The sequence below is a fragment of the Sturnus vulgaris genome, chromosome 1, assembly GCF_052056855.1.
Source record: "Sturnus vulgaris isolate bStuVul1 chromosome 1, bStuVul1.hap1, whole genome shotgun sequence".
NCBI classification, from domain to species: Eukaryota; Metazoa; Chordata; class Aves; order Passeriformes; family Sturnidae; genus Sturnus; species Sturnus vulgaris.
The window spans coordinates 106,301,441-106,321,997 of NC_142243.1; the positions used below are offsets into that span (position 1 = coordinate 106,301,441).

The 20,557-nt window shown below is 36.6% G+C and overlaps 1 protein-coding gene across 9 annotated transcripts in view; it reads right to left on the reverse strand.

Moving 5' to 3' along the window:
• The window catches only part of PTPRM (protein tyrosine phosphatase receptor type M), a 439,008-nt gene that overhangs the window by 254,986 nt on the left and 163,465 nt on the right, over positions 1-20,557 (reverse strand). For all 9 annotated transcript variants that reach the window (XM_014871229.2, XM_014871224.2, XM_088173300.1 and 6 more), the window contains exon 7: positions 12,531-12,824. In XM_014871229.2, coding sequence (XP_014726715.1) covers positions 12,531-12,824 — 294 coding nt within the window. The remainder of the gene's footprint in view (positions 1-12,530; positions 12,825-20,557) is intronic.

A 20,557-nucleotide genomic window follows, 5' to 3' on the forward strand; every position in this document is an offset into this window, starting at 1 on the left:
CCCAAAAACTGGAGTTAAACATAATGAATAAAACAGGAATGTAATGAGAATGAGGAATATATAAACAAAATAAAATGCTAGGAATCAGCAAAATATGCAGCCCCAGGTTGGACTGGACTAATGAGCTTCAGCCAAACAAATCTTTTACAAAAGGAAAGGACTCAAGGTCTCCTGAACCTCATCTAGAATGCTTCTATGTGAAATAAGCTTATTCTTTCCCCTCTTCCCTCCTCAAAGAGAGACAGATTCCACATTCACTTCTGCTCCCCCATCCAGCCCAGAAAGCTTTTTCCTCTTTTTGTTTCTCTGTATGAAGAGTTAGGACCTGTAATTCGTGTCAGTTTTTCACAAGTTTTGAGCTGTGAACAGGTAAAGGCTTATTGACCCACGACACCTTCTGTATATTCCTGCAGGTTGTCTCACTCGAGAGCATTTTCGAGTTGCTGCACATTTCAGCTTCTGTCTTTTACTGGGAAAAGTGATTCCATTTGTAATATCAACATATTTTTCCCCTCATCCCAAACACAAAACTGGTGATTTTTGTAATCATGGAAACTTAACATTGAAAACAGGCAATTTTCTTTTTTTTTCTACATCATGTGCCCTGTTCCTCTATTATAGCAATGCAAAATATAGATCTGAATTCCTGGACAATTTTGTGCCACCCAAGACAAATGAAATCACCATCAGGTTCTTTTAAAACACTATCTGAATAGGATATATTAATTAAATATTTCATACTGAAAAAAACTGGGTAGTCATTACTCCTAAACTTTAAACTATACTCAATGCATTTTCTTTTAGCCAATGTATGTTAAAGAAACTAAGTAACTTCTGAATTCATTTGCTAACCTTATATTTAATGTTTTGCATGAGAAATAGCACAAGCAAGTATCTGCCTAGAGACACCAGTGCACATGGCTGTCACAAACATTTTATTATCAGTCCCTTACCAACTGTTTGTGCAAGAGTGCCAATTCTTAGCAACTTATTCTGAAATGGCTACTCTTCCTCTTTCATCATGATGGAAACTTTTAACAAACATAGTTCAGCTTTTACTCAGATTGAGTTTAGAATTAGCTTATCCATTGTTGGGTGTCTTTCCACCATCATTTAACAGCTCCACCATCCCTTCAGGGCAAGAAATAATCTTGTGAGGGGAAAAATGGGGAAAAAAAAGAAAAAAGAGAAACTGGTTACTCGTGCTTGCAAAACTAAACCTAGATGCATGTGTTGTAAATCTGAAAAATAAGTCATTTATATACAACCTAAGAACTTCATAAAGATTTGTTCCCATCAGTTGCTCAGATATACTAGATATAACCATTTTTAATCAAACTAATAAGTTAGCTGCTATGAAGAAATTAAATGTTTAGGTGGATCTGGGATTTACTCACGTTCACAGAATTCTCTGAAGGTTACCTTTTTCTTCTTCATGCTTCCTTAAGACATTGAAAAGGCAGAACACTCTTGCCCTGCCATTTCAGTATTTCAACTTGTCGTCAAATCAACTGCTATTAGATTACAATTGTTACAGAAGACACCTAGGGCCATGCCACTTAAAACTTCTCAATAGCAGGAGACAGCACAAAACATTTAAAAAAAAATCCTCTTATCTGATCCACTGCAGAACTGTGCATCTGTAAAGCTCCAAATGCAGAATAAACCTCTAGGATGTTATCTAATTGCAAATCATATAGTTTTAACAATCAACACATGAATCAGTTTGTGAAGATCAAAATCCGTTGTTTGGATGAAAGGAAAGAAGACATACAAACTGGTCTCAGCAGCTTGCAGTCACATCCAGGAAACAGCTACTGTAGAGCATAGAAATGAATGCAGAAAAGTACTTTCCTGACAGATTTTTAAGATTTTAACACTGACTGCTTTCATAAGCAATGATCTGTAAGTGGAGAGATTTACAGTAAAGTGGTAGTACACACAGCAGTAAACAACCACTTCGAATTTTAGTAGACCGTCTCTGAAAATTATCATTATGAAAATAAACTATTTTCAAGTCACTTGTTTTAGGAAGTCAGTACCATAGTGTATACTAACTGCTTAGCAGAGATTGTGTCACTGTAACACAGGATGAAAGAAATTAGTTTTGGAAGATGCACACCAAACTGTTCCGTGACTTAGCATAGCAGCAATAGTTTGTTGTTTTAAAAGACTCATAGGAAAGATTAAAGTAATTTTTACTCAGTCAAGAGTCCAACCATACTTTGAGATAAATGGCATATACACTTCATTTAAAGAATGAACAGACAGTATATTAAGAGGAATCAGAGTGCAATTAGACCTGTGCCTAATTAACAGTGATAACTGAAGCACAAAGAACACTGTAAATGCAGAGCTCAAATGTGTGTATGGAAGAATGATTTATCTAATTGTGTGAGCTCTGCTACTGCCTGTGAAAATCTGGTACCCAAACTTTTTAATTACTAATCTTTGCTTAGTAGATTATGTAGAAAATGAACAGAGTAGCCTCATAATGTTTTTATTCCTTTCCTTTGAGACTCCAGTACTGGAAAGCAAAGGGTCCATCTTAATCAATAACTGGACAGTTTGCAAATGAGAATATGCTGTCACTTCTCCTATCAGAACCAACTCTGTTTATGACTAAACAGAATCTTGCTAAGATGGCCTGAAAAAGATCATATTTCTTCATGGATAGTCTTAGATATGGACTTACATAACATAAAGGTTAATGAAGAGAAACAGTCTGAAAAGCCCTACCTGCATAACATAACTGTGAATTACGGCAGGATTCAACCACCAGAATTTTTCACCTCCTTTTACAGTAAGTGAAAAAAATAACAAAAATATTCTTAGATTCTTTTTAAAACAACTAACAATGCAATAGTGTTTGTCAGTGAAAGGTTTTTTGACAAAAGAAATGCTTTCATTGATTACCCTGAATCATAAATTATAGCTCTCTAATTTTTCCTCTTATAAATGAATACTCTTCACAATCTAGCCTCACATGTCAGACAAAAAAATGAAACTTTTATAATGGAAATTTAATTATAGTACAACTTTTGCCAGTTGTCATTCCAAAGTCATCTATAATTATGCTCAGGTCATTAAAAGTTATTTTTTTCATTTACATGGCCAAACATGCCAGTTACACATTGGTTCATCCTCTCAAATTCAACACTATACAACAGTAATTAAGAAAATTACTGAATTCTAAAAAAAATTTTTAAGCTAATTCCAAACAAAACATCTGCAGAAATAGTCAAAACAAAGAGCAGCTGACGGACAATTTGATTTTTGTTTCCAAAGAACATAAGTTTTTAGAAATGAAAAGGCAATTCTGCATGTCAAGAGTAAACACTTATTATTACCTTTTTGCTTTACACGCATTTTTTCATATAATTCTAATAATATAATTCTAACAGATAACAGTCCACTATAAACATGACTCTCTACTGCAAAATTTCAGCACCAAAAAAACTCCAGAGAACTTTTTGAAAGTTCCAAATCATGAACTAACAAATGAAACTGAACTCTCCCTTTTCCAAAATAAAGTCCCTCTCTCTCCTTCCAGGAAATGGATCAAATTAATTAGAATGAGTAGGCATGAGCTAAATGCAGAGATAGTTGTTAAAATATTTTAAATAATAACAAGGGTGCTCAAATGATGGTATAAATTAAAAGACAACTAAATGCAGACATCAAAAGTATAATTTTGAAAACACAGTTGTTGAAACTATCTGAGATGGTTAGGCAAACAGAAATGCAAGAGCAATAAATCATCAACTTAACTGGCAATTTAATTTTAATCTCCACTATTTGTCTTTTAACACAGTACCTCATGATAATGCTAAGCAAAGCCTTTCCCAATTTTATTTCTTATTTCTTCTTTGAGATTTAAGTTAGTATTTCCTTGCTGAATGCTTTTCAGTAAAATGTTTTATTTCCTGGGCCAGAATTCACTTAGCCGTGTAGACATGGAGTAGGAAAAAAAAAAAATAGAGTAGCTTTCCTCAACTCATATCTTTTTGGCCTCTTAAGAGTCTGGAAGAGTCGTAGCTCCATGGGGATGCCCCTCTCTGCCTGAACAACACACTCAACAGCAATTAGATGGATTACCAAAAAAACCTATTGTTTTAGAGCTATAGAAGCTGAGGTCTAGTGCTCTGTGAACTGTCTGAACTTTATTTTTGTTGTAAACAGAAACGTGATGCACTCTTGCTCACCCTGAGAGACCTTTCGATTGTAGGACAGCATTACTTATTTATAGCACTGCAGCAACATAATACTCTGAAAAGGGAGAATTTTTTTTCTCCAAAGTCAGGATATCCCTTCATCAGGATTTGCCCTGATTTTAGGTCTCAAACTTGACACACAGCCAACAGTCTAGGCTATAGAGTTGTAATCGAACTTTATAGAAAAAGGTAATACCAGGAAAGTCAGAACTCAGCACCAGCTTTTCTTCCTGGGAACCTTTAGGAGGTTGTACTGAATTCTGCATATGACTCTACATTTGCAAAACAAACAGGTTTGCAAAGCCAAAATGCCTCCCAAGCACTGAAAAAATCTGGAAGCACCTGAGTGGTGCAGTTGTTAATTTTCCTTTGAAAAGAGGTAAAATTAATACACCATTCTTTCTAAAAACCTTTGATAACTACTTTTTTTGTAATTTGAAAAAACCCCAAACTATTAAAAGGTTTAAAAAACTAGAGCACCTCTCTGTTTCTATGTCATTCCTTGATGTTTCATGCTTCACAGATACTTCAATAGAATTGTGCAGTTATGTGTCTTTAAAGCTGGGCAAAGCTGCTGGGCAAGATAGCACACAGTCTAACAGCCTCAAACAAAAGAGTGAGCCTTAAAACATTAAAACCAAGGAGCATGCCTGTCTGTTCATCCATTTCCATCTTTCAACACCCTTTAAAACCACTAGCAAATTTCATCCAAATAACTTGCTTAAAATTTAAACTGATTTGACACAGTACTGACAGAATTTAATTCCAGAGATGAGAGAGTCAAACTAGTGCCCCCATTCAGGAGGCTCAGGGCAGACAACCAGAAGCCTAACATCAAATACTCCATTTGACAACAGATTTGTGGTTAATTGGGTGTTCCTTCCAGCCATGCAGGTCTGTCAAAAGGGAAAATCGGATTACCTTCACAAGGTGGGGATGTTCAGTATCATAGATGTCTATGGGACATCTTATTTTCCTGACTCCTAAAACAAAAGGAGTTTTTAGACTCAGCTCAGAAGTTCACACAATTTTTTTTTTTTTTTTAACAAGAAACCTGCCCTTTAGAGCCTAAATTCCCTTTGGCCATAGGGCTGATACATTCATATGTATATATGAAGGAAAAAGAGATGGGGATGTATGTGTATGTCTTTATATAAACATACACACTCTTTGGCACACACAATCAGTTATTCTTTTGGACACAAACTGAAGTAAATACACTTCAGTCACTTCAAATGTATAAAAAATTTTGGTTTGGTTTTGGATAAGACCGAGTCAGAGGAAAAGCCATACTCTGCTGTTTCATTTGCTAAAGATTTTGCCAAAGGATTAACATAATTAAAAATGAAGCGAAGTTTGCCTATGAGTGGAAGATGGTGTAGTGTAACTGTATGTGAGAACTGAAACAGCTGATGTAAAAGGAGAAAGTGCTCAGCATAAAGTTGGTAAGGATAAATTTCAAGGCACCCATGAAATTTCACTGGAAAGGCACAGAATGCCCTTTCCTGTTATTTTTAATTGCTTTTAATAACAGAGAACCAATGCATTCATTTAAATCTGCAGTAATAATATACTTCTGAGAAGAGAGATCCAAAGCATCTATGAAACAGTTTATATTGCATTTGTTCGGAACAGTATAATACTAAGGAACACCCTGAAAAAACAGTATTTTTTACAACTATTTACGAGTATTTATAATTTACCACTTTTATTAAAGGTGCCCACATAGCAGTGTTTTATTTATAACCAGTACACTCCCAGCTTGCAGGGGTTTTCTCACTCCATAACAAGGAATTCTTCTGGAATTGAAGTTGGGCACGATAATTGTTTGAGTGCGTGTTTTTGAGCTTATCTTTGTAACTAGTAAAAGACTGCAACAAAGACTGGAGATGAAGATATGTCACAGGAGAAATCATATTATCCACTTTTCCTTAAGGGTCATTATGTTTTATTCACATTCCCTCCACCTGGCAGATGTGAAATTAATAATTTTGCCCCTCGGGTTTGCTCTAAGTTAGTGAAGGTTCATTTGTCTCAAAGAGCAGGTTAATTTCTTCCTCTGCAAATGTTTTGAAATGGAATCTATTAAAGTGAAGAAGTAAGTCTCCATTTATATGACTGCTTTTCACACAACCAAAGACACGGCAGTTATTTTACATATACTCTGTTTCCATCCATGTATTAACCCTGGTGTAACTGTCAGGAAAGAATCCCTGGTGTTTCTCCTTATTCCAACATGGAGCTGCTCAGAACAAACTGATCTGACAGTCAGGTTTCATGCTCTGTGTCCTTACCAACACTAGATTGTGCCTATATTCCTTTTATACTTCAGCACATGTGTCAGAAAGAGAGTCAACAGACCTACATATTTTCAGCGGTTTTCCTGTCCTCTGTTTTTCCCTTTAATTCACGTGATGGGGAGCGAAAATGTTCTGTGTGCTCAAGCGAGATCTCTGGATACTCTATCTAACCAAAAACTATTTAGGGACCAATGGAGACACAAAAGTGTCAGTAATTTCTGTATAACACCAGTTCTCCAGGTTGCTAATATTAGGATAAATTTTTGTGTTCACATGTTGAAAATTAACTGAATGGAGAACCAATCTATGATTTCCCCTGCAAAGGAAAGACACACTTGGGATGAAAGGGCTCTCATGGTGTTTATTTCCTAAAAGAAAATGTTCTGTTTTTGCTATCACTGGCAACAACGAATCTAGAGAAGCATCCAGAACGATGTAGCAGAACTCAAACTTTTGTCTGTGATAATCTTTCCATTACACTGTACTTCACTGTTTATACAGCTTCAGACAAGGACAGGAGTACAGTGGAAAGATCGTGATACATCCCTGCATATTAAAGCAGAGTCTAGGAGAATTCAACAAACACCATGGTGACAACTTCTCTTCCCAGATTTTGACAGAAACTTGGAATCACAGAATAGCTGAAGTAGGAAGGGTCTGGTTTATCTGGTCCAACCCTCACTGTACACCACCCTTGCTCTAACCAGTGCCAACTACAGCATCTTGTATGATGTCCAGATAACTTTTGAGTATCTCCAGTGCTTTTTACTCAATTACAAAACCAGTTTGGGTTCATCAAGCATGACTTCCCCTCTGTGAATCCATGCTGACTACTCCTGATCATGTTCTTGTCCTTGTGTTCCTGGAAATGGTTTCCAAGATTGTTTTTTCCATCATCTTCCCAGGGTTTATGGTGAGACTGTCCAGACTGTAGTTTTTTGTTTGGTGTTTCCCCCTTTTTTTTCCCCCCAGGAACTTAAAGGAATCGTAGGGGAAATTCTAGACTGTGAGACAAGGAGAAAGAAAACTGGATTTAAAGAGATTTTTATATGGGCGGAATTTGGATGATTTGGGCTTTTCCCAACCCAACTGGGATCCAACATGGACATATATCTTACTATGCAGTATTTTCTTGGAATTCTATTAAAATCTTTCAGTTTATTACCTCCTGCACATCTGAAAGCTGTAATTCATCTGCTATAGTGCAGAAAATCCAAAACTAGCTTTTACCCTTAGAAGAAGGTGACCTTCTATGAGACAGTTTGTGTATCAGAAAGGCATTTGAAAGAAGGACAAGACAGCAGGATCTTACTTTCATAATAAAACCATAAACGAAATGCAAGTTCACTGTGGACTTCTAGTTCTGATAAATCAATCCAACTTTCTACTGAAGTGTATTACAGTTTCAGGTTAGGAATGGAGACTTTAGAAATATCATGGAACTTTTCCATGGAAAATAAAATGGTGCAATATCTGCACCCTACTCCTCAGGGTTCAGGTGTCTGTGACCTGAGGTCTAGCTCTAATACAACACAGCTGCAAAATCCTTGGTTAAAACTTCTGAAGAAAATTGCTAAGAGAAAAGAGCTGTGGAAGAAACCTGCAGTATGGCTTCAAGTTGACATTTTCCTATGATCACAAAACTAGGCAATGTTAAGACTTTGTTATATGCCTGAAAAAACCCTGAACCTCTTCACAGGCAGCTCCCCATGCTATAGCTATGAGAAGAAATAACTTAATTCCCAGGGACACTAAGATCCTTCCTCTTTTCTTGAGACAAAAAGGTCAAAAGATTAAAGTCTTGAAGGACAGGGAAAGGCAGCTGCCACTTGAATCTAGAGAAGTTCTTGGAAAGGAACTCATCTTTCCTAATAGTGATATAGAATGGGGAAGGGCATAGAAATCATCAGTAAGCACCACTGAGTTTCAAGAAAGGCTAGGGCATGGACACTGACAAAGGGAGAGACTAACTAGAGATTTAATAACAGAAGAAGGGAGGGTGGAAAACAGGGAAAACCAACTGCAAAACTGATTTATTATTCAGAATGTTGTACACATAAGAAGAAGAAGATACAGACTGTTCATCCTGTAGGACCTGACAGTGCTCCAAGTCATAGGGCAGGAGGAAAGGGGTGGCACTGAGTACTGTCCAGCATACCATCGAATTTAAATTAAAAGTTCCTGGCCTGTGCCATCTGCCCAGAGATACTTCTGCCTGGTGCAACCTGATGCAGATCTGAATTGATCAGAGAGAAGAGGATAGTCATTCCATCAGTGTATTCTGACAGATGTAGATTTTTTTTCACAATGCCAGAGGGCAACACAGAACTAGTGAAATAATTCTGACACCTTCAAAGATTAACCAGCTGAAGCCAAAGCAATGAGCAAACTGAGAAAAACCAAGATTTTCTTTTTCAGGAAAGGGGATTTACAGAGCTGCTCTCCTCTGTTCTTCCAGATTGTAACAAGCCTTCTAGGAGTACCAGACATTTTACAACAAACCTGCAGCAGTGTTTCAAGAGCTCAGTTGTACTGGGAGTAAAAGCTTTCTTCCCGATAAGCTCAGGTGATGGGATAGAAGAGACAGCAAGATCAACTATGTTAATTAAAACATTACTGTTATTTCATTGTATGAAAATTATTGGTTAAATTGACAGTGACTGTTTTTGCAAATACTCCAAGGCAGTAATTGTGTCTTAGCACAAAGAAGCAGAGATCTGACTGTTGAAAAAACTCCACAGTTCGGGCACTATTCATCAGAAGATTCTTTCATGGCTGTCTTTTTTTTTTTTCCCTTAAATTTCAGTAGAATTTTCTGGTTCAGTAAAGGAAAATATGCTAATTTAAAAAAATTATGCCAAATGTCACAGTGAAAAAAAAAAGAGAAAAAGAAAACAAATTTCCCTAGGGGGCCTTAACAATCCCTTCCCTTAGCAGGAGGGAGGATTTTATATTAACTTTTCTTCCTAAGCTAGCTGTCTTTAAGACATATCTGTTCACCAGCAGATTCAAGGAACAACATTAATTAGAAATAAAGTCTCCTAATAGAGGGGCCATAGCAAAAAAAAAAAAAAAAAAATTGCAGGAGCTCATTTAGCAGTTCTGCATTATTCAGGTGTGTTTTAAGTGGGGCACTGTTTCACCACCAGAATGCAGGGACATAGACCAGATCAAGATTTGTATCATGCAATGAATGTCAAAGACAAAGCATGCTGGAAAGCCCTGAAACAAATAAATCTACCCACAGCAATACTCATATGGATAAGAAGAAGCTACAAAACACAGTTCTGTCTTATTAATCCTTCAACATATCCACTTTAGTTTTACTATGGATAGTTCCACTGGTTTTGGATCAGATTGGGTCTCATCAGGAACAATAGTGATAGGACAAGGGGAAGAGACTTAAACTGAAGTAGGTTTAGATCAGATAATCAGGAAGAAATTCTTTACTGTGAGGGTGGTGAGGCAGTTGGAACAGGCAGCACAAAGAAGTTGTGGATGCCTCATCCCTGGCATTCTCCATTTTAGGTTCAGAACACCATATGAGATGGTTGTGGGAAAGGGACCTTTGAGCATAGCACAGGTGATTTAAATTCCAAACTATCTGGGAAGGCCTCCATTTCACATCTTTTTTCCTAAGTCTGACTCAAATGTGGTTCACCATGGCCAAAATCCATTAAACTTCTTCGAATGTTAACTCCACATTCTAGGTTAAATCAAATCCAGACCTGAATGTAATTCTTTGGCTTTCTGAGAATTACATTGCAAGAGCACTTCCATTATATTTCGTTAAAAGGAAACAAAACCCTTTCTAAAATGGCAACTGCTCCAGTGAGCGTGATGCTACCAAGTGTAGAGATATTCTTTTTTCTTTGCATTCTAATTATAGATGCTTTTATTTAGTAAAGTTACAGATAAGACTTGTCTATTACAAACCTCTGAAATCTCATTTTGCTAAAATGAAAACATATTTCAAATGCTTTGGAGAACTATTAAGATTATTGAATGCCTAGCATACTGCTTCAAGTCTCCAAGTGGTTCACTATCTTCCCCTAGGGAACAGGCAAACAGCATGCAATTATCACAGTAATTAAAAAGGTGCAATGATTCTTCTCTTAAAGACTCCTGTTTTATTAATTCTATGGTATGCTTTGGAGACTGGCATTATTTTACTCTTACCCAGCTTAATTATACTGTCATTAGTTTATCAGCATCTCTTTTTAAACCCTTGGGCCAGTTATTAGCATGTCACTTGCTAACAGTTAACCAATAACCACTACACCTTCAAAGCAGGGTCTTCTGCTATAAAGAAGCCAATTTGTAGAGACAGATTTAATATCATCATTCAATTTACATTTTTCAGTCATTTGACTTTCTGCTTTTAATTTAAGAAGGTTACTGTTTAGCTTAATGAAAACACAAATAATTCTGATGTATTACAAGACATTACCAGGTAATAAAATACTTCCAGTACACAGTGGTTTATGAAACTGAATGCCTGTTTTAATACTCAACAGTATCTACCACTGAGAAGAACAAAAAGTTTATGATATTCTTAAACATAACTAAAATTCTGGATATCACCTTCTACTAAGTCTGGCTGAAATGGAGTTAAATTTCCTTCACAGCAGCCTGTTTAGTGCTGCATTTTGGATTTGTACCTAATGCAATGTTGGTAACACAACACAACCCTACAGAACAGACAGGCTCACATACTGCTTTACCTCATCATACAAGCAGAGGAAAAAAACTATTAGAAAAACTGTTTAATTTTAAAATAACTGAAATACTTGTGTATTAAATACATACTTGCCTTGTCTAAACAGAATTTGCATTATTATGAAGGCTATAGTGACCCAGAAATCCTCCTGAAGGGAACTATGCTTCATTTTTATGCTCCACTTTTGACTAAGCTGAAGTTATCTTAGCCTAGCAGAGAAAATCTTATAAATACAAAATACTTAACTATCATTACAATTTAGCTGTACTGCTTTTTGGTACTTTTCCTTAAATACTTCTTTCCAGTAATGAGAGAAAGAAAAAAATACCAAAAATAACATCAGAGAATTAGTACTTGTATAAGTTTGCACCTTGAGAACATAATAATGTTATTCTGACAGTAACTGTATTTCATTTTGTGTTTGACATCACACCAATTCAATTCAACTGAAATGACATTTATTCACTGACAGGTGGCTAGGTGACTTTACCAAAAGTATATGCAATGGAAATATATTATTTCTGTTGAAGTATGTAATTTTTTCAGTTAAAAAGGCAAGTAAGACTAAGTCATTCTTTTAAAGACTAGGAACAATAAGCTAATACCACTTGTTACTCCAATTTTCTCTAGCTACACTCCTGCCTGTCTTCCATCAGCTTTACAGCAGCAAAGAGAAGATTCAAAATATTGGGGGAAAATATTAATGACCAAAGAAAATCCAGGTCACAGTATACTCTATTATTTTCTGAGCAGCTAAATGCCAAACTAATGTAACTGCCAGTCTTACTGAAAATTATTCTACAATTCCTTCTGTATAATAGGTGAACTTTGTATGCTATTACAATCAGAGTTCAGCTCTATTAATTATAACATCCAAAACAGGAGCCAAGATTGCTACAACACACCAGAAACTGCACTGTCTCATTTAGTAAAGCGACATGCTGTCAGTCACTCCAGAAAGCAGTCCTTTGCTAAACCTCATCTGCTAATTGAGACTCAACAGTGAATGCTTTTGCTGTTACACAGGATCTCCTTCTACTTTATCTATGAGTTTGATATAACTGACATTGAAAAGAAAAAGCATGCACAGTCATGATTTCATCTACAGTGACACAGAAGGTTGCTTTCAAGGTCACTGTAGCTGCAAAATGCTAACAGGTTATACTTAAAACCATCCAGTCTTAACTCCTGCAACCTGCTGGTTTAAGACAGACAGTAAGAACTGCTAGTGAATTAACTTCTGTCCTCAGCCCTAGAAAGATGCTTACAACTTCCCCATCCCCTTGGAGTACTCACCAGCACATTTTGTTCTTGTTTTGAGAGCTGGGCCAGGAGATCCTGTTCCTCCTTCCCCTGGTCTCGTAAGTAATACACTGATTTCATATTCTGTATCAGGATCCAGGTGCCCAATCTTATAGCTTGTGGAGTCCACGGGCTGTATGTCATACCAGCTCCCACTTGAAGTTCGATACTCAACTTCTCTTTGGATAATGGGTCCATCCCCATTGATGGAATTGGCGTTCAGCTGTATCCAGAGGTAAGTTGCACCAACTGAGGACAGCTGAGGTGGAGCAATGGGAACTGGTGGCTCTGAAAAACAGTAAGGTATGATAACAAGTAATGATTACACTTCCATTTTTCTCCTGCTTCTAAAACATTCAAATAAGCAATGGGTTTTGTACTACATTAGATTTGAAGACAGCATAAAAATATGGGTACGAATAACTCACCACTACAGACTGACTTATTTTCATTAAACTGCAACATTCAGATTCTTTTGCTTATGTACTTGGAGATTTCAAACTGAAGCTTTTGGTTTATAACTCCTAACTTCAAATCAGGTGCAAATGGAATTCTATTCACTAGACATTCCATGGCAACTCCCAGTTTAAAAAGAAAGGTAATCTCAGGTTTTCTCATACAAATACAGTTCATTCTGGACATTAATATTATCCCTACTCAAAACTGATGTTTTTAAGCTAAAATTTATGTTGTAGCCTATCCTCACACATAGTGAGAACAGGAATTTCTGAACAGAAACAAAATTATTTTTTATTAATTATTTTTCATGTTCTTAACTGCTCAGCCCTCATATTTTCAGACTTCTGTGTAAGCCAAGTAAGTACAGTTATTTTTCAAGTTCTATCCTTTGGTTAAAATCAAAGAGCTTCTAAATGAAAGCTTAAGGATTTCTTGAGTTTTTATTAGAGGTCTGTTTCTACTTCATGTAATGGCAATTTTTCACTAACTACCACACAGAAATGGTACTCTGTAACACACAGCAAGCATGCATGTGATATCCTGATAGCTTGGATTCTAAAGATTTCAAAACTGACCAAAGCTTTAAACCCATTTTAATTTACTATGTGATGGGCATCTTATTTCAAATTAGACTGTAGCAATAATTTGCAGACATCATCTTTTTTTAAAGGTAAATAATTTTTTTCCCTACTTGTTAAATTACACTGCTGTTTCATGCCTTATATCTGCAAAAAATTCACCTTCCTACTGGTTAAATATATTCAAGTAGAATGAAATAAAGCCACCCTAATAAGGCACTGTTAGATCCAATATTCTTAACATATCTATCAGCAAACACTGTCATCTTCTTAAGGCTACAGAGAATTTGCAATGAACGCAGGACATCTGTCTTCCCTAAGCTTTAGATTCAGATTTATCCTCTTCTGCTAACAGTTTCCCTCTATGTTGAGATACAGGTAGTCAAATAGACAAGAAGTTGAATTCCTGTATTTCATAATTTTGTCACGATCTTCAAAGTCACAGTTAAAGCAAAGAACATCAAAGAATGAAGCAAAAAGGAGAAAGGATCTCTGGGAGCATTCAGTATTTCCTGAGAAATAGCAAAATTGCTATTTTAACAAACATATAATTATCCTACAGTATGCTACCTTTTTTCATTTACAGAAAGAGTAATTCAGAGCACCAAGTACACTGAAGATTAGCTGTGCCTCAGATAGATGGTGTTTCTAATTAGCAGGGTACACTTGCATGCAAGCTTCGATCTGTGCAGTCTGTTAGCAATTGCTGAAATACAACACAATACAAACCAGCAAACACAGGCTTCATCACTGTATGTTTTCTTCTTAACAAAACTAAGTGATTACTATCATGAAAAACACAGTACGAAGGGCAACAAACCAGAACATCTCCAAAGATATCTATTAAGCATTACTAATTGGAATAGACATAAAAATAGCATTATATATTGTGGCAGATTCCAGGATATAAAGAATATTGTTTAGATTTTCAAATCAGCAGTGAAAGTATTGTTTTATGTCAATAGCAATATATGGCAAACTGATGTCATTGCTGAGTTAGAAACATAATGTAGTTTTATTGAAACTATTGTTCCTGAAGTATATAAACTACAGCTTCATACAGTGATAGTATGTCTGGAAACAGTTCTGAGTTGACTCAAAATGATTTAGCATCAATTTAAATCATTAGGCTGTTTTGTGAACCAAGACGTGCAATGGAACTTTTACAAAGCATCCTAAGGCATTTACTCAGCCATGCTGAAAGAACAGTTAATTACTTTCAAGTTTCAAATTCTACTAAAGGCTGTTGAAGTGCCATTCAAAATGCAAACTCAGGAGTTAGGTCACTAAGGTTAGTGGTTACACCAATTCATTCCAAATATTACAAGTACTTGAAACAGACAGTATTTTATTGTCTTTTTATACCTCAGGGCATGTTTTTCAGTTTTTTGGGACCACAATGGAAAAGGTTAATTCAAGTTACATTATTTCAAAAAAGCCTGCATACACTGCAATTTCATACTATTAACAGGGTTTAGTACAAAAAGTTACCTTCTTACCAACGATTGAAACTACCTAAAATCAACCTTTCATTAAAAATATGATGCTTATATTAAGTGACTAGTTAAAAACATGAGACTCAATTATGCAGATCCTCTAATACAAACACTGTATATCCCAATATAATGAACTCATTTCATTACTGGAGTCTGAAATGTATTCTTCTGTCTTATGAATTTATTTTTTATTTCAACAGAATGATTTAATATTTTTAGGATGCTGAGAAGTTTGAATCACTTAGGTAAGTACCACACTGCAGCACTTCTGTCCTTCACTAAAAGCAGTTTTACTGGCAGCCACTGAGGTAGTCTCAAATAATTTGCAAATTAATACCTTTATGGAACAGTACAATAGATTTGATATTTCAGCGCTGTGTATGTTCAGGGAAGGATTTTCAACTGACAGCAGAAATAAGTTTGTAGCAGTGGCTATGTAGTACAATGACTTAGCTTAAAGAGGAGTTCTTCTTTGCAGAGCTCCTCCTGAAGCAAGCAGACAAAGCTATTCAGTACGGTGAAGCCCTTTAAATGTAGGTTTTAAAAATAGAATATTAACTGAAAAAAAGAAAGTAAGTGGATCCATATTTCAAATTTTATGCCTTTTAGACTTTGAAGAGACATGTGACCTCCTCTTGAATTCTCTGACAAATGACAGTGGGCACAATCTCTTAAGGAAAGGAAATAGTGGCTACCTTACAAAGCCAGAGGTCTGCAGGTGACAGAAAGCTTTAAGCAGGTGCTCTCAGGTCACCCTACATAAATGGATCATTTACATTAAATGTGAGAAAAAGAGAGACTTTATGATACAGAGAGGATAAAAACAAATCTAGCCACATGTGAATGTAAACTACTTATTCTTATGCACTTTTTATTAATTGAAAAAAACACACTTGAAACTGTAACTCCTTCATTTTAACTGCTTTGTACTTAAATCATATAGATTTTCCAGACAGTTTCTACAACATCTTAATATATATTTTACTTTGCAGTTCTTTTAAAATTTTAATTGGGACGGAAAAGGCATCACGCTAAGATGCCAATGGAGATAATGTAAATCTCTAAGATTTAAGTGAGTTAAAGAAGACAAAAATGGACATTTCTTCTCTGCAGCTCAGAAACACTATTTTGAAAAATGACAAAATCTACTTCCTCACTTTTTGCAAATGCATAGGTGTGTATATGTTTACCTTCCTCTCTTTGTCACAAAAAACCTACAAGATAATGGAATTCAACCTCTGACCAAACACCAAGACGCCAACTAAACCATGGCACTAAGAAAATATTGTCAGGGACAAGGACCCTACCACCTGCCTAGGCAGCCTGTTCAATGCTTAAGCATCCTTTCAATGAAAAAATTCTTCCTGATGTCCAACCCGAATCTCCCTGGCAAAGCTGGAGTCTATGAGCTCTTGTCCTGTCCCTTGTTGCCTGGCAGAAGAGCCCGACCCCCACCTGGCTACAACCTCCTGTCAGGCAGCTGTAGAGAGCAATGAAGTCCCCTCTGAGCCTCCTTTTCTCCAGGCTAAACACCCTCAGCTGCTCCTGACCCACTCTCCTGACCCTTCACCAGCTCCCTGCCCTTCTCTGGACTCATTCCAGCACCTCAATGTCTTTCCTGTAGTGAAGGGGCCAGAACTGGACACAGCACTCAAGGTGTGGCCTCACCAGTGCCAAGTACAGGGGGGACAATCACTGCCCTGTTCCTGCTGGCCACATACAGGCCAGGTTGCCACTGGCTTTTTAGTCACCTGGACACATGTCAGCTCAGGTTCAGCTGGCTGTTAACCAACACCTCCACGTCTTTCTCCCCAGCTTTTAAGATTTGTTTAGTCCCAATTTTCACCTACCTTCCCCCTCATTTCAAAACACCTCCCAGTTTGCCTTTCCTTTCAGTCCCAGCACGAACAACCTCATCTAGGTATGCAGCTTCTTCTTCTTGCACTCCTCATTATCCACATTGTTAATCCATCATCATTTTACTCTCAAAGTACAAGGATTCAGAAGGATGGAGGACTGTTTACTAAAAGCACACAAATGGTAAGCTCATAGGTCTTGATCCCTGTGCCTGGATCCTGCCTGCCCCAGAGGAATTCAGATCCCTGCTTGCAATTAAATTCCCTACACTGTATCTAGAATTTTGGGGGAATTGGAAAGATGAACTCAAAGAAGTCTCAGGGTCTTGTTGGGTTTTATTTAACAGTTTGTTAGCTAACTATACTTAAGAGCAGACTTTCACAGGAAGAGAAAAACAGCATTCTTGACATAACTAGCACCCTCCTGAAGATATATTACTGCTTCAAAGTCCAGAGCCTTCAGCACTTTCCTACGGCCAGTTTGTTAAGATGGATGAACTGTATCAGCTCTTCCAGTTGGAGGTTTCCTCAACACGTCCAGGCTGAGGCACACACCCACACTGAAAAATACAAGTCTCCACTCAGTTTGCCAAAAAATGGGCATAAGAAGCAGGACTTCATTATAGGAATTGTTAGGCAACGATAAAAATAAGTCCTAACGCCAGCACTGTTGGTGAAAAAAGGGGTACAGTCAGTGATGGATGCAGCATGAAAGGTTAGCTGGAGAGAGCAAAAACAGATGCCAAGTATCAGTGTACACTTAATGTATGAGAACAACTGATACCACAGGTAAGTAATCGTTGATATTTTCTTACTATGTCTTGATGTCAAAATGACTTCGTCCTCCAGAATAAATTCTTTGCTCTAGAGGTCCTGAAGAGGTTTGGTTCTGTTCCCGGTGTTAAATTTTCCACTTGGAAAATGCAGACATTTAAGCTGCCAGCATTACAGATGGCTACCTTTCTATGCCCTTGCTTAAAAACTAACCAAACTTCTTTTAACCAATTTGACACCGAGGTTTACCTTGTTTGAACTCAATAAGCAGTCTGAACTCTGTAATAATCTGATGTCTGCTAGACAGGCTCATTCTGTTCTCCTAAATCTAATCTGTGTTGTATCTGCCCACTATTAGAAAACTTCAACCTAGGGACTGTATGTAGAACTCTAATTTACTTCACCAAACACATTTAATCAATTCCACCCGACTATTTTCCTTTTGCTCAATGTTTGATTACTTTTATGTCATCTATTAGATACGAGCTGATGTTTTTTACAATAAGTGGGTTATCTGACAAGGCCAATTTCATGCCTCCCATTAGATAAAGTGACATTTCAATCCAATTCTCTGACAAACTTAGATGAGGATACCGTGCAGTTTGACCACATAGAATGACAAGGCACTTGTCTTTTCAGCCTTTCTTATCAGAACAAATACTCAGGTAAATTGAAAACCTCCCCTTCAGGATTTATTTAAATAGAACAATCAATACTTTATTTCACCATCCTCTAAAAGGCATATAAGCTACCACAAACAAGTTCTCAAAAAAGGCATTTCTTTCCCCCCTCCCCCCTTTTATGGCCAGAATAATTGTTCACTGACAAGCTTTTTCTCATTCACTACACAATATCTGTGTTTACAATTATTTAATAACAGAACTGGCAGCTCTTTAATTGCGATTCCCCCCCCTCCATATTGCTGAAACCTTGCTATAACATGCTCACTCAAGTAAAAGAAGATGACAAAAAAAGAAGAGAATAAGAACACCTGGGAGTTTCTTACATGTCTTTAATTTTGTATGATTTCATTCCTATTCCTTTGTGATTGCAGGTTTGATTTGCAGCACGTGAAACTAGCAGCCCTTCTGCTCTTTTCAAGAGTTCTGGTACCTGGTCTCCAGTGCCACACAACATCATGCCACATCAACACCACAAAGCTTAAAGATCTTTACAAACATAATTGGAATCTACTTAGAGTAAGTTCCTATTTAATGAAACTTTGACCACAGTGAAGTAGAATGAATGTTGTACAGAGATCTAACCCACTCTACTGTGCAAACATCTCTACTTAAAAGCAAATATATTTTCAAAAAAGCCCTATTCCAGTGCAGAACTTTTTGCAACTTGAGTTACAAGAAGGTTCAGTAACCAGAATGTAACGGGGCATGATAAATGTGAAGAACTGTTTCTCTTTAACTTACAAATGCTCCGTTTGACTCTCCTGTCATACTAGCAATGTAATTCCAAGGAAATTCCTCATAAGTCAGCTTAGTTACATCAGCGTAAATGAGAAGAGAATTAAATTACTTGTTTGTAAAAAAGAGGGGGGAGTAATTACACCATTGTTTTTACACATACTATTACTAAGCCATCAGCAATTCTCAACTATACTAAGCATTACATGCAGTTTTTATGCATATGTACATTCTTCATGATTTATGGATGGTAATTGATTAAAAAATATGTAGCTGCACTGAAATCAACACGTTATCTTTGAAGTCTGCTAAATGATATTGCAGAAAACCTGCTAAAAATTGGAAAATATAGTTTCTTAATTATATGTCATCAATAAGAAAGCATATTTACTAATTAGCCCCTAATGTTGCTGTTCAGTACAGTCATCTAACCTTTTACAGCACAATGCTTAAAATGGGTCTTTTTAGGTCAAAAGGAATGACCTGCAGGTGGTCTCATAAAAGCTCCAACACAGGCAATGGGGATTACCATAATTACTTTGCCACTCTACAAGTAGTTAATGGGATTACACCCTAAGGCTATCCACTTGCTCACAGTGCCCAGTGCAAATTTTCTAAAAGAGTCTTGGTAAGCACAAATGCTTTAATGATACGCTTCATAATTTCATCTATTGTACCTCAAAAGGAGCACTAATAAATTAAAGCACCCTGAATCAAACAGACTGAGAAGAAATTAACTCCTTTGGCTTCCTATACCTCTCCTCACTGCCGAAGTAACTCCTCCCTCTGCCTCCTTTAGGCAGTGTTCATTCCTTTGTTTTCACTGGTGTTAGATCTGAAAGTTGCTTCATCATTCCTACTGGGGTTATAGTCCACGCTTCCTTTCTTTGCTAACTTTCATATGTATCTATTTTTGGCCGCCTACTTTATTTTCTTTTCATGCTTGGACCAAAATAACCTCATTTTTTCCACCATGCCTTATAATTATATTCTCATCTCACCCACTCTATTTGTTTCTTTTTTCATCTGTCCATTCAAATAGCTCTTCTATGTTTTCATGCTACAATTTGTTTTGTCTTGTTATCTTCATATCCTGGTTATTTCCAACATCCTTCTCTCGTCCTGTTTCTCTCTATTTTCTCTACAACACATTCACTAAAACCCTATTCTCGCTTTTGGAAAATGGATTATTCTTCATTATGGCCTTCTTACATCTTCTGCTACTGGTGACAGGTTATTCCCCATTCTACTTACAGCTACATCTTTCCCAAAGTTTTAAAAAAACCCCTCCATATACTGAAATATATTAGATATATATATACGTATTTTATATAATCACTTTAATGTAAATCTTGCATATTTTTTAGTAAGTATATTTTTAGACTATAATCTCCACAAAGGAGGCAAGTAGCCATTATTATGTTCATACTTTAAATAAAA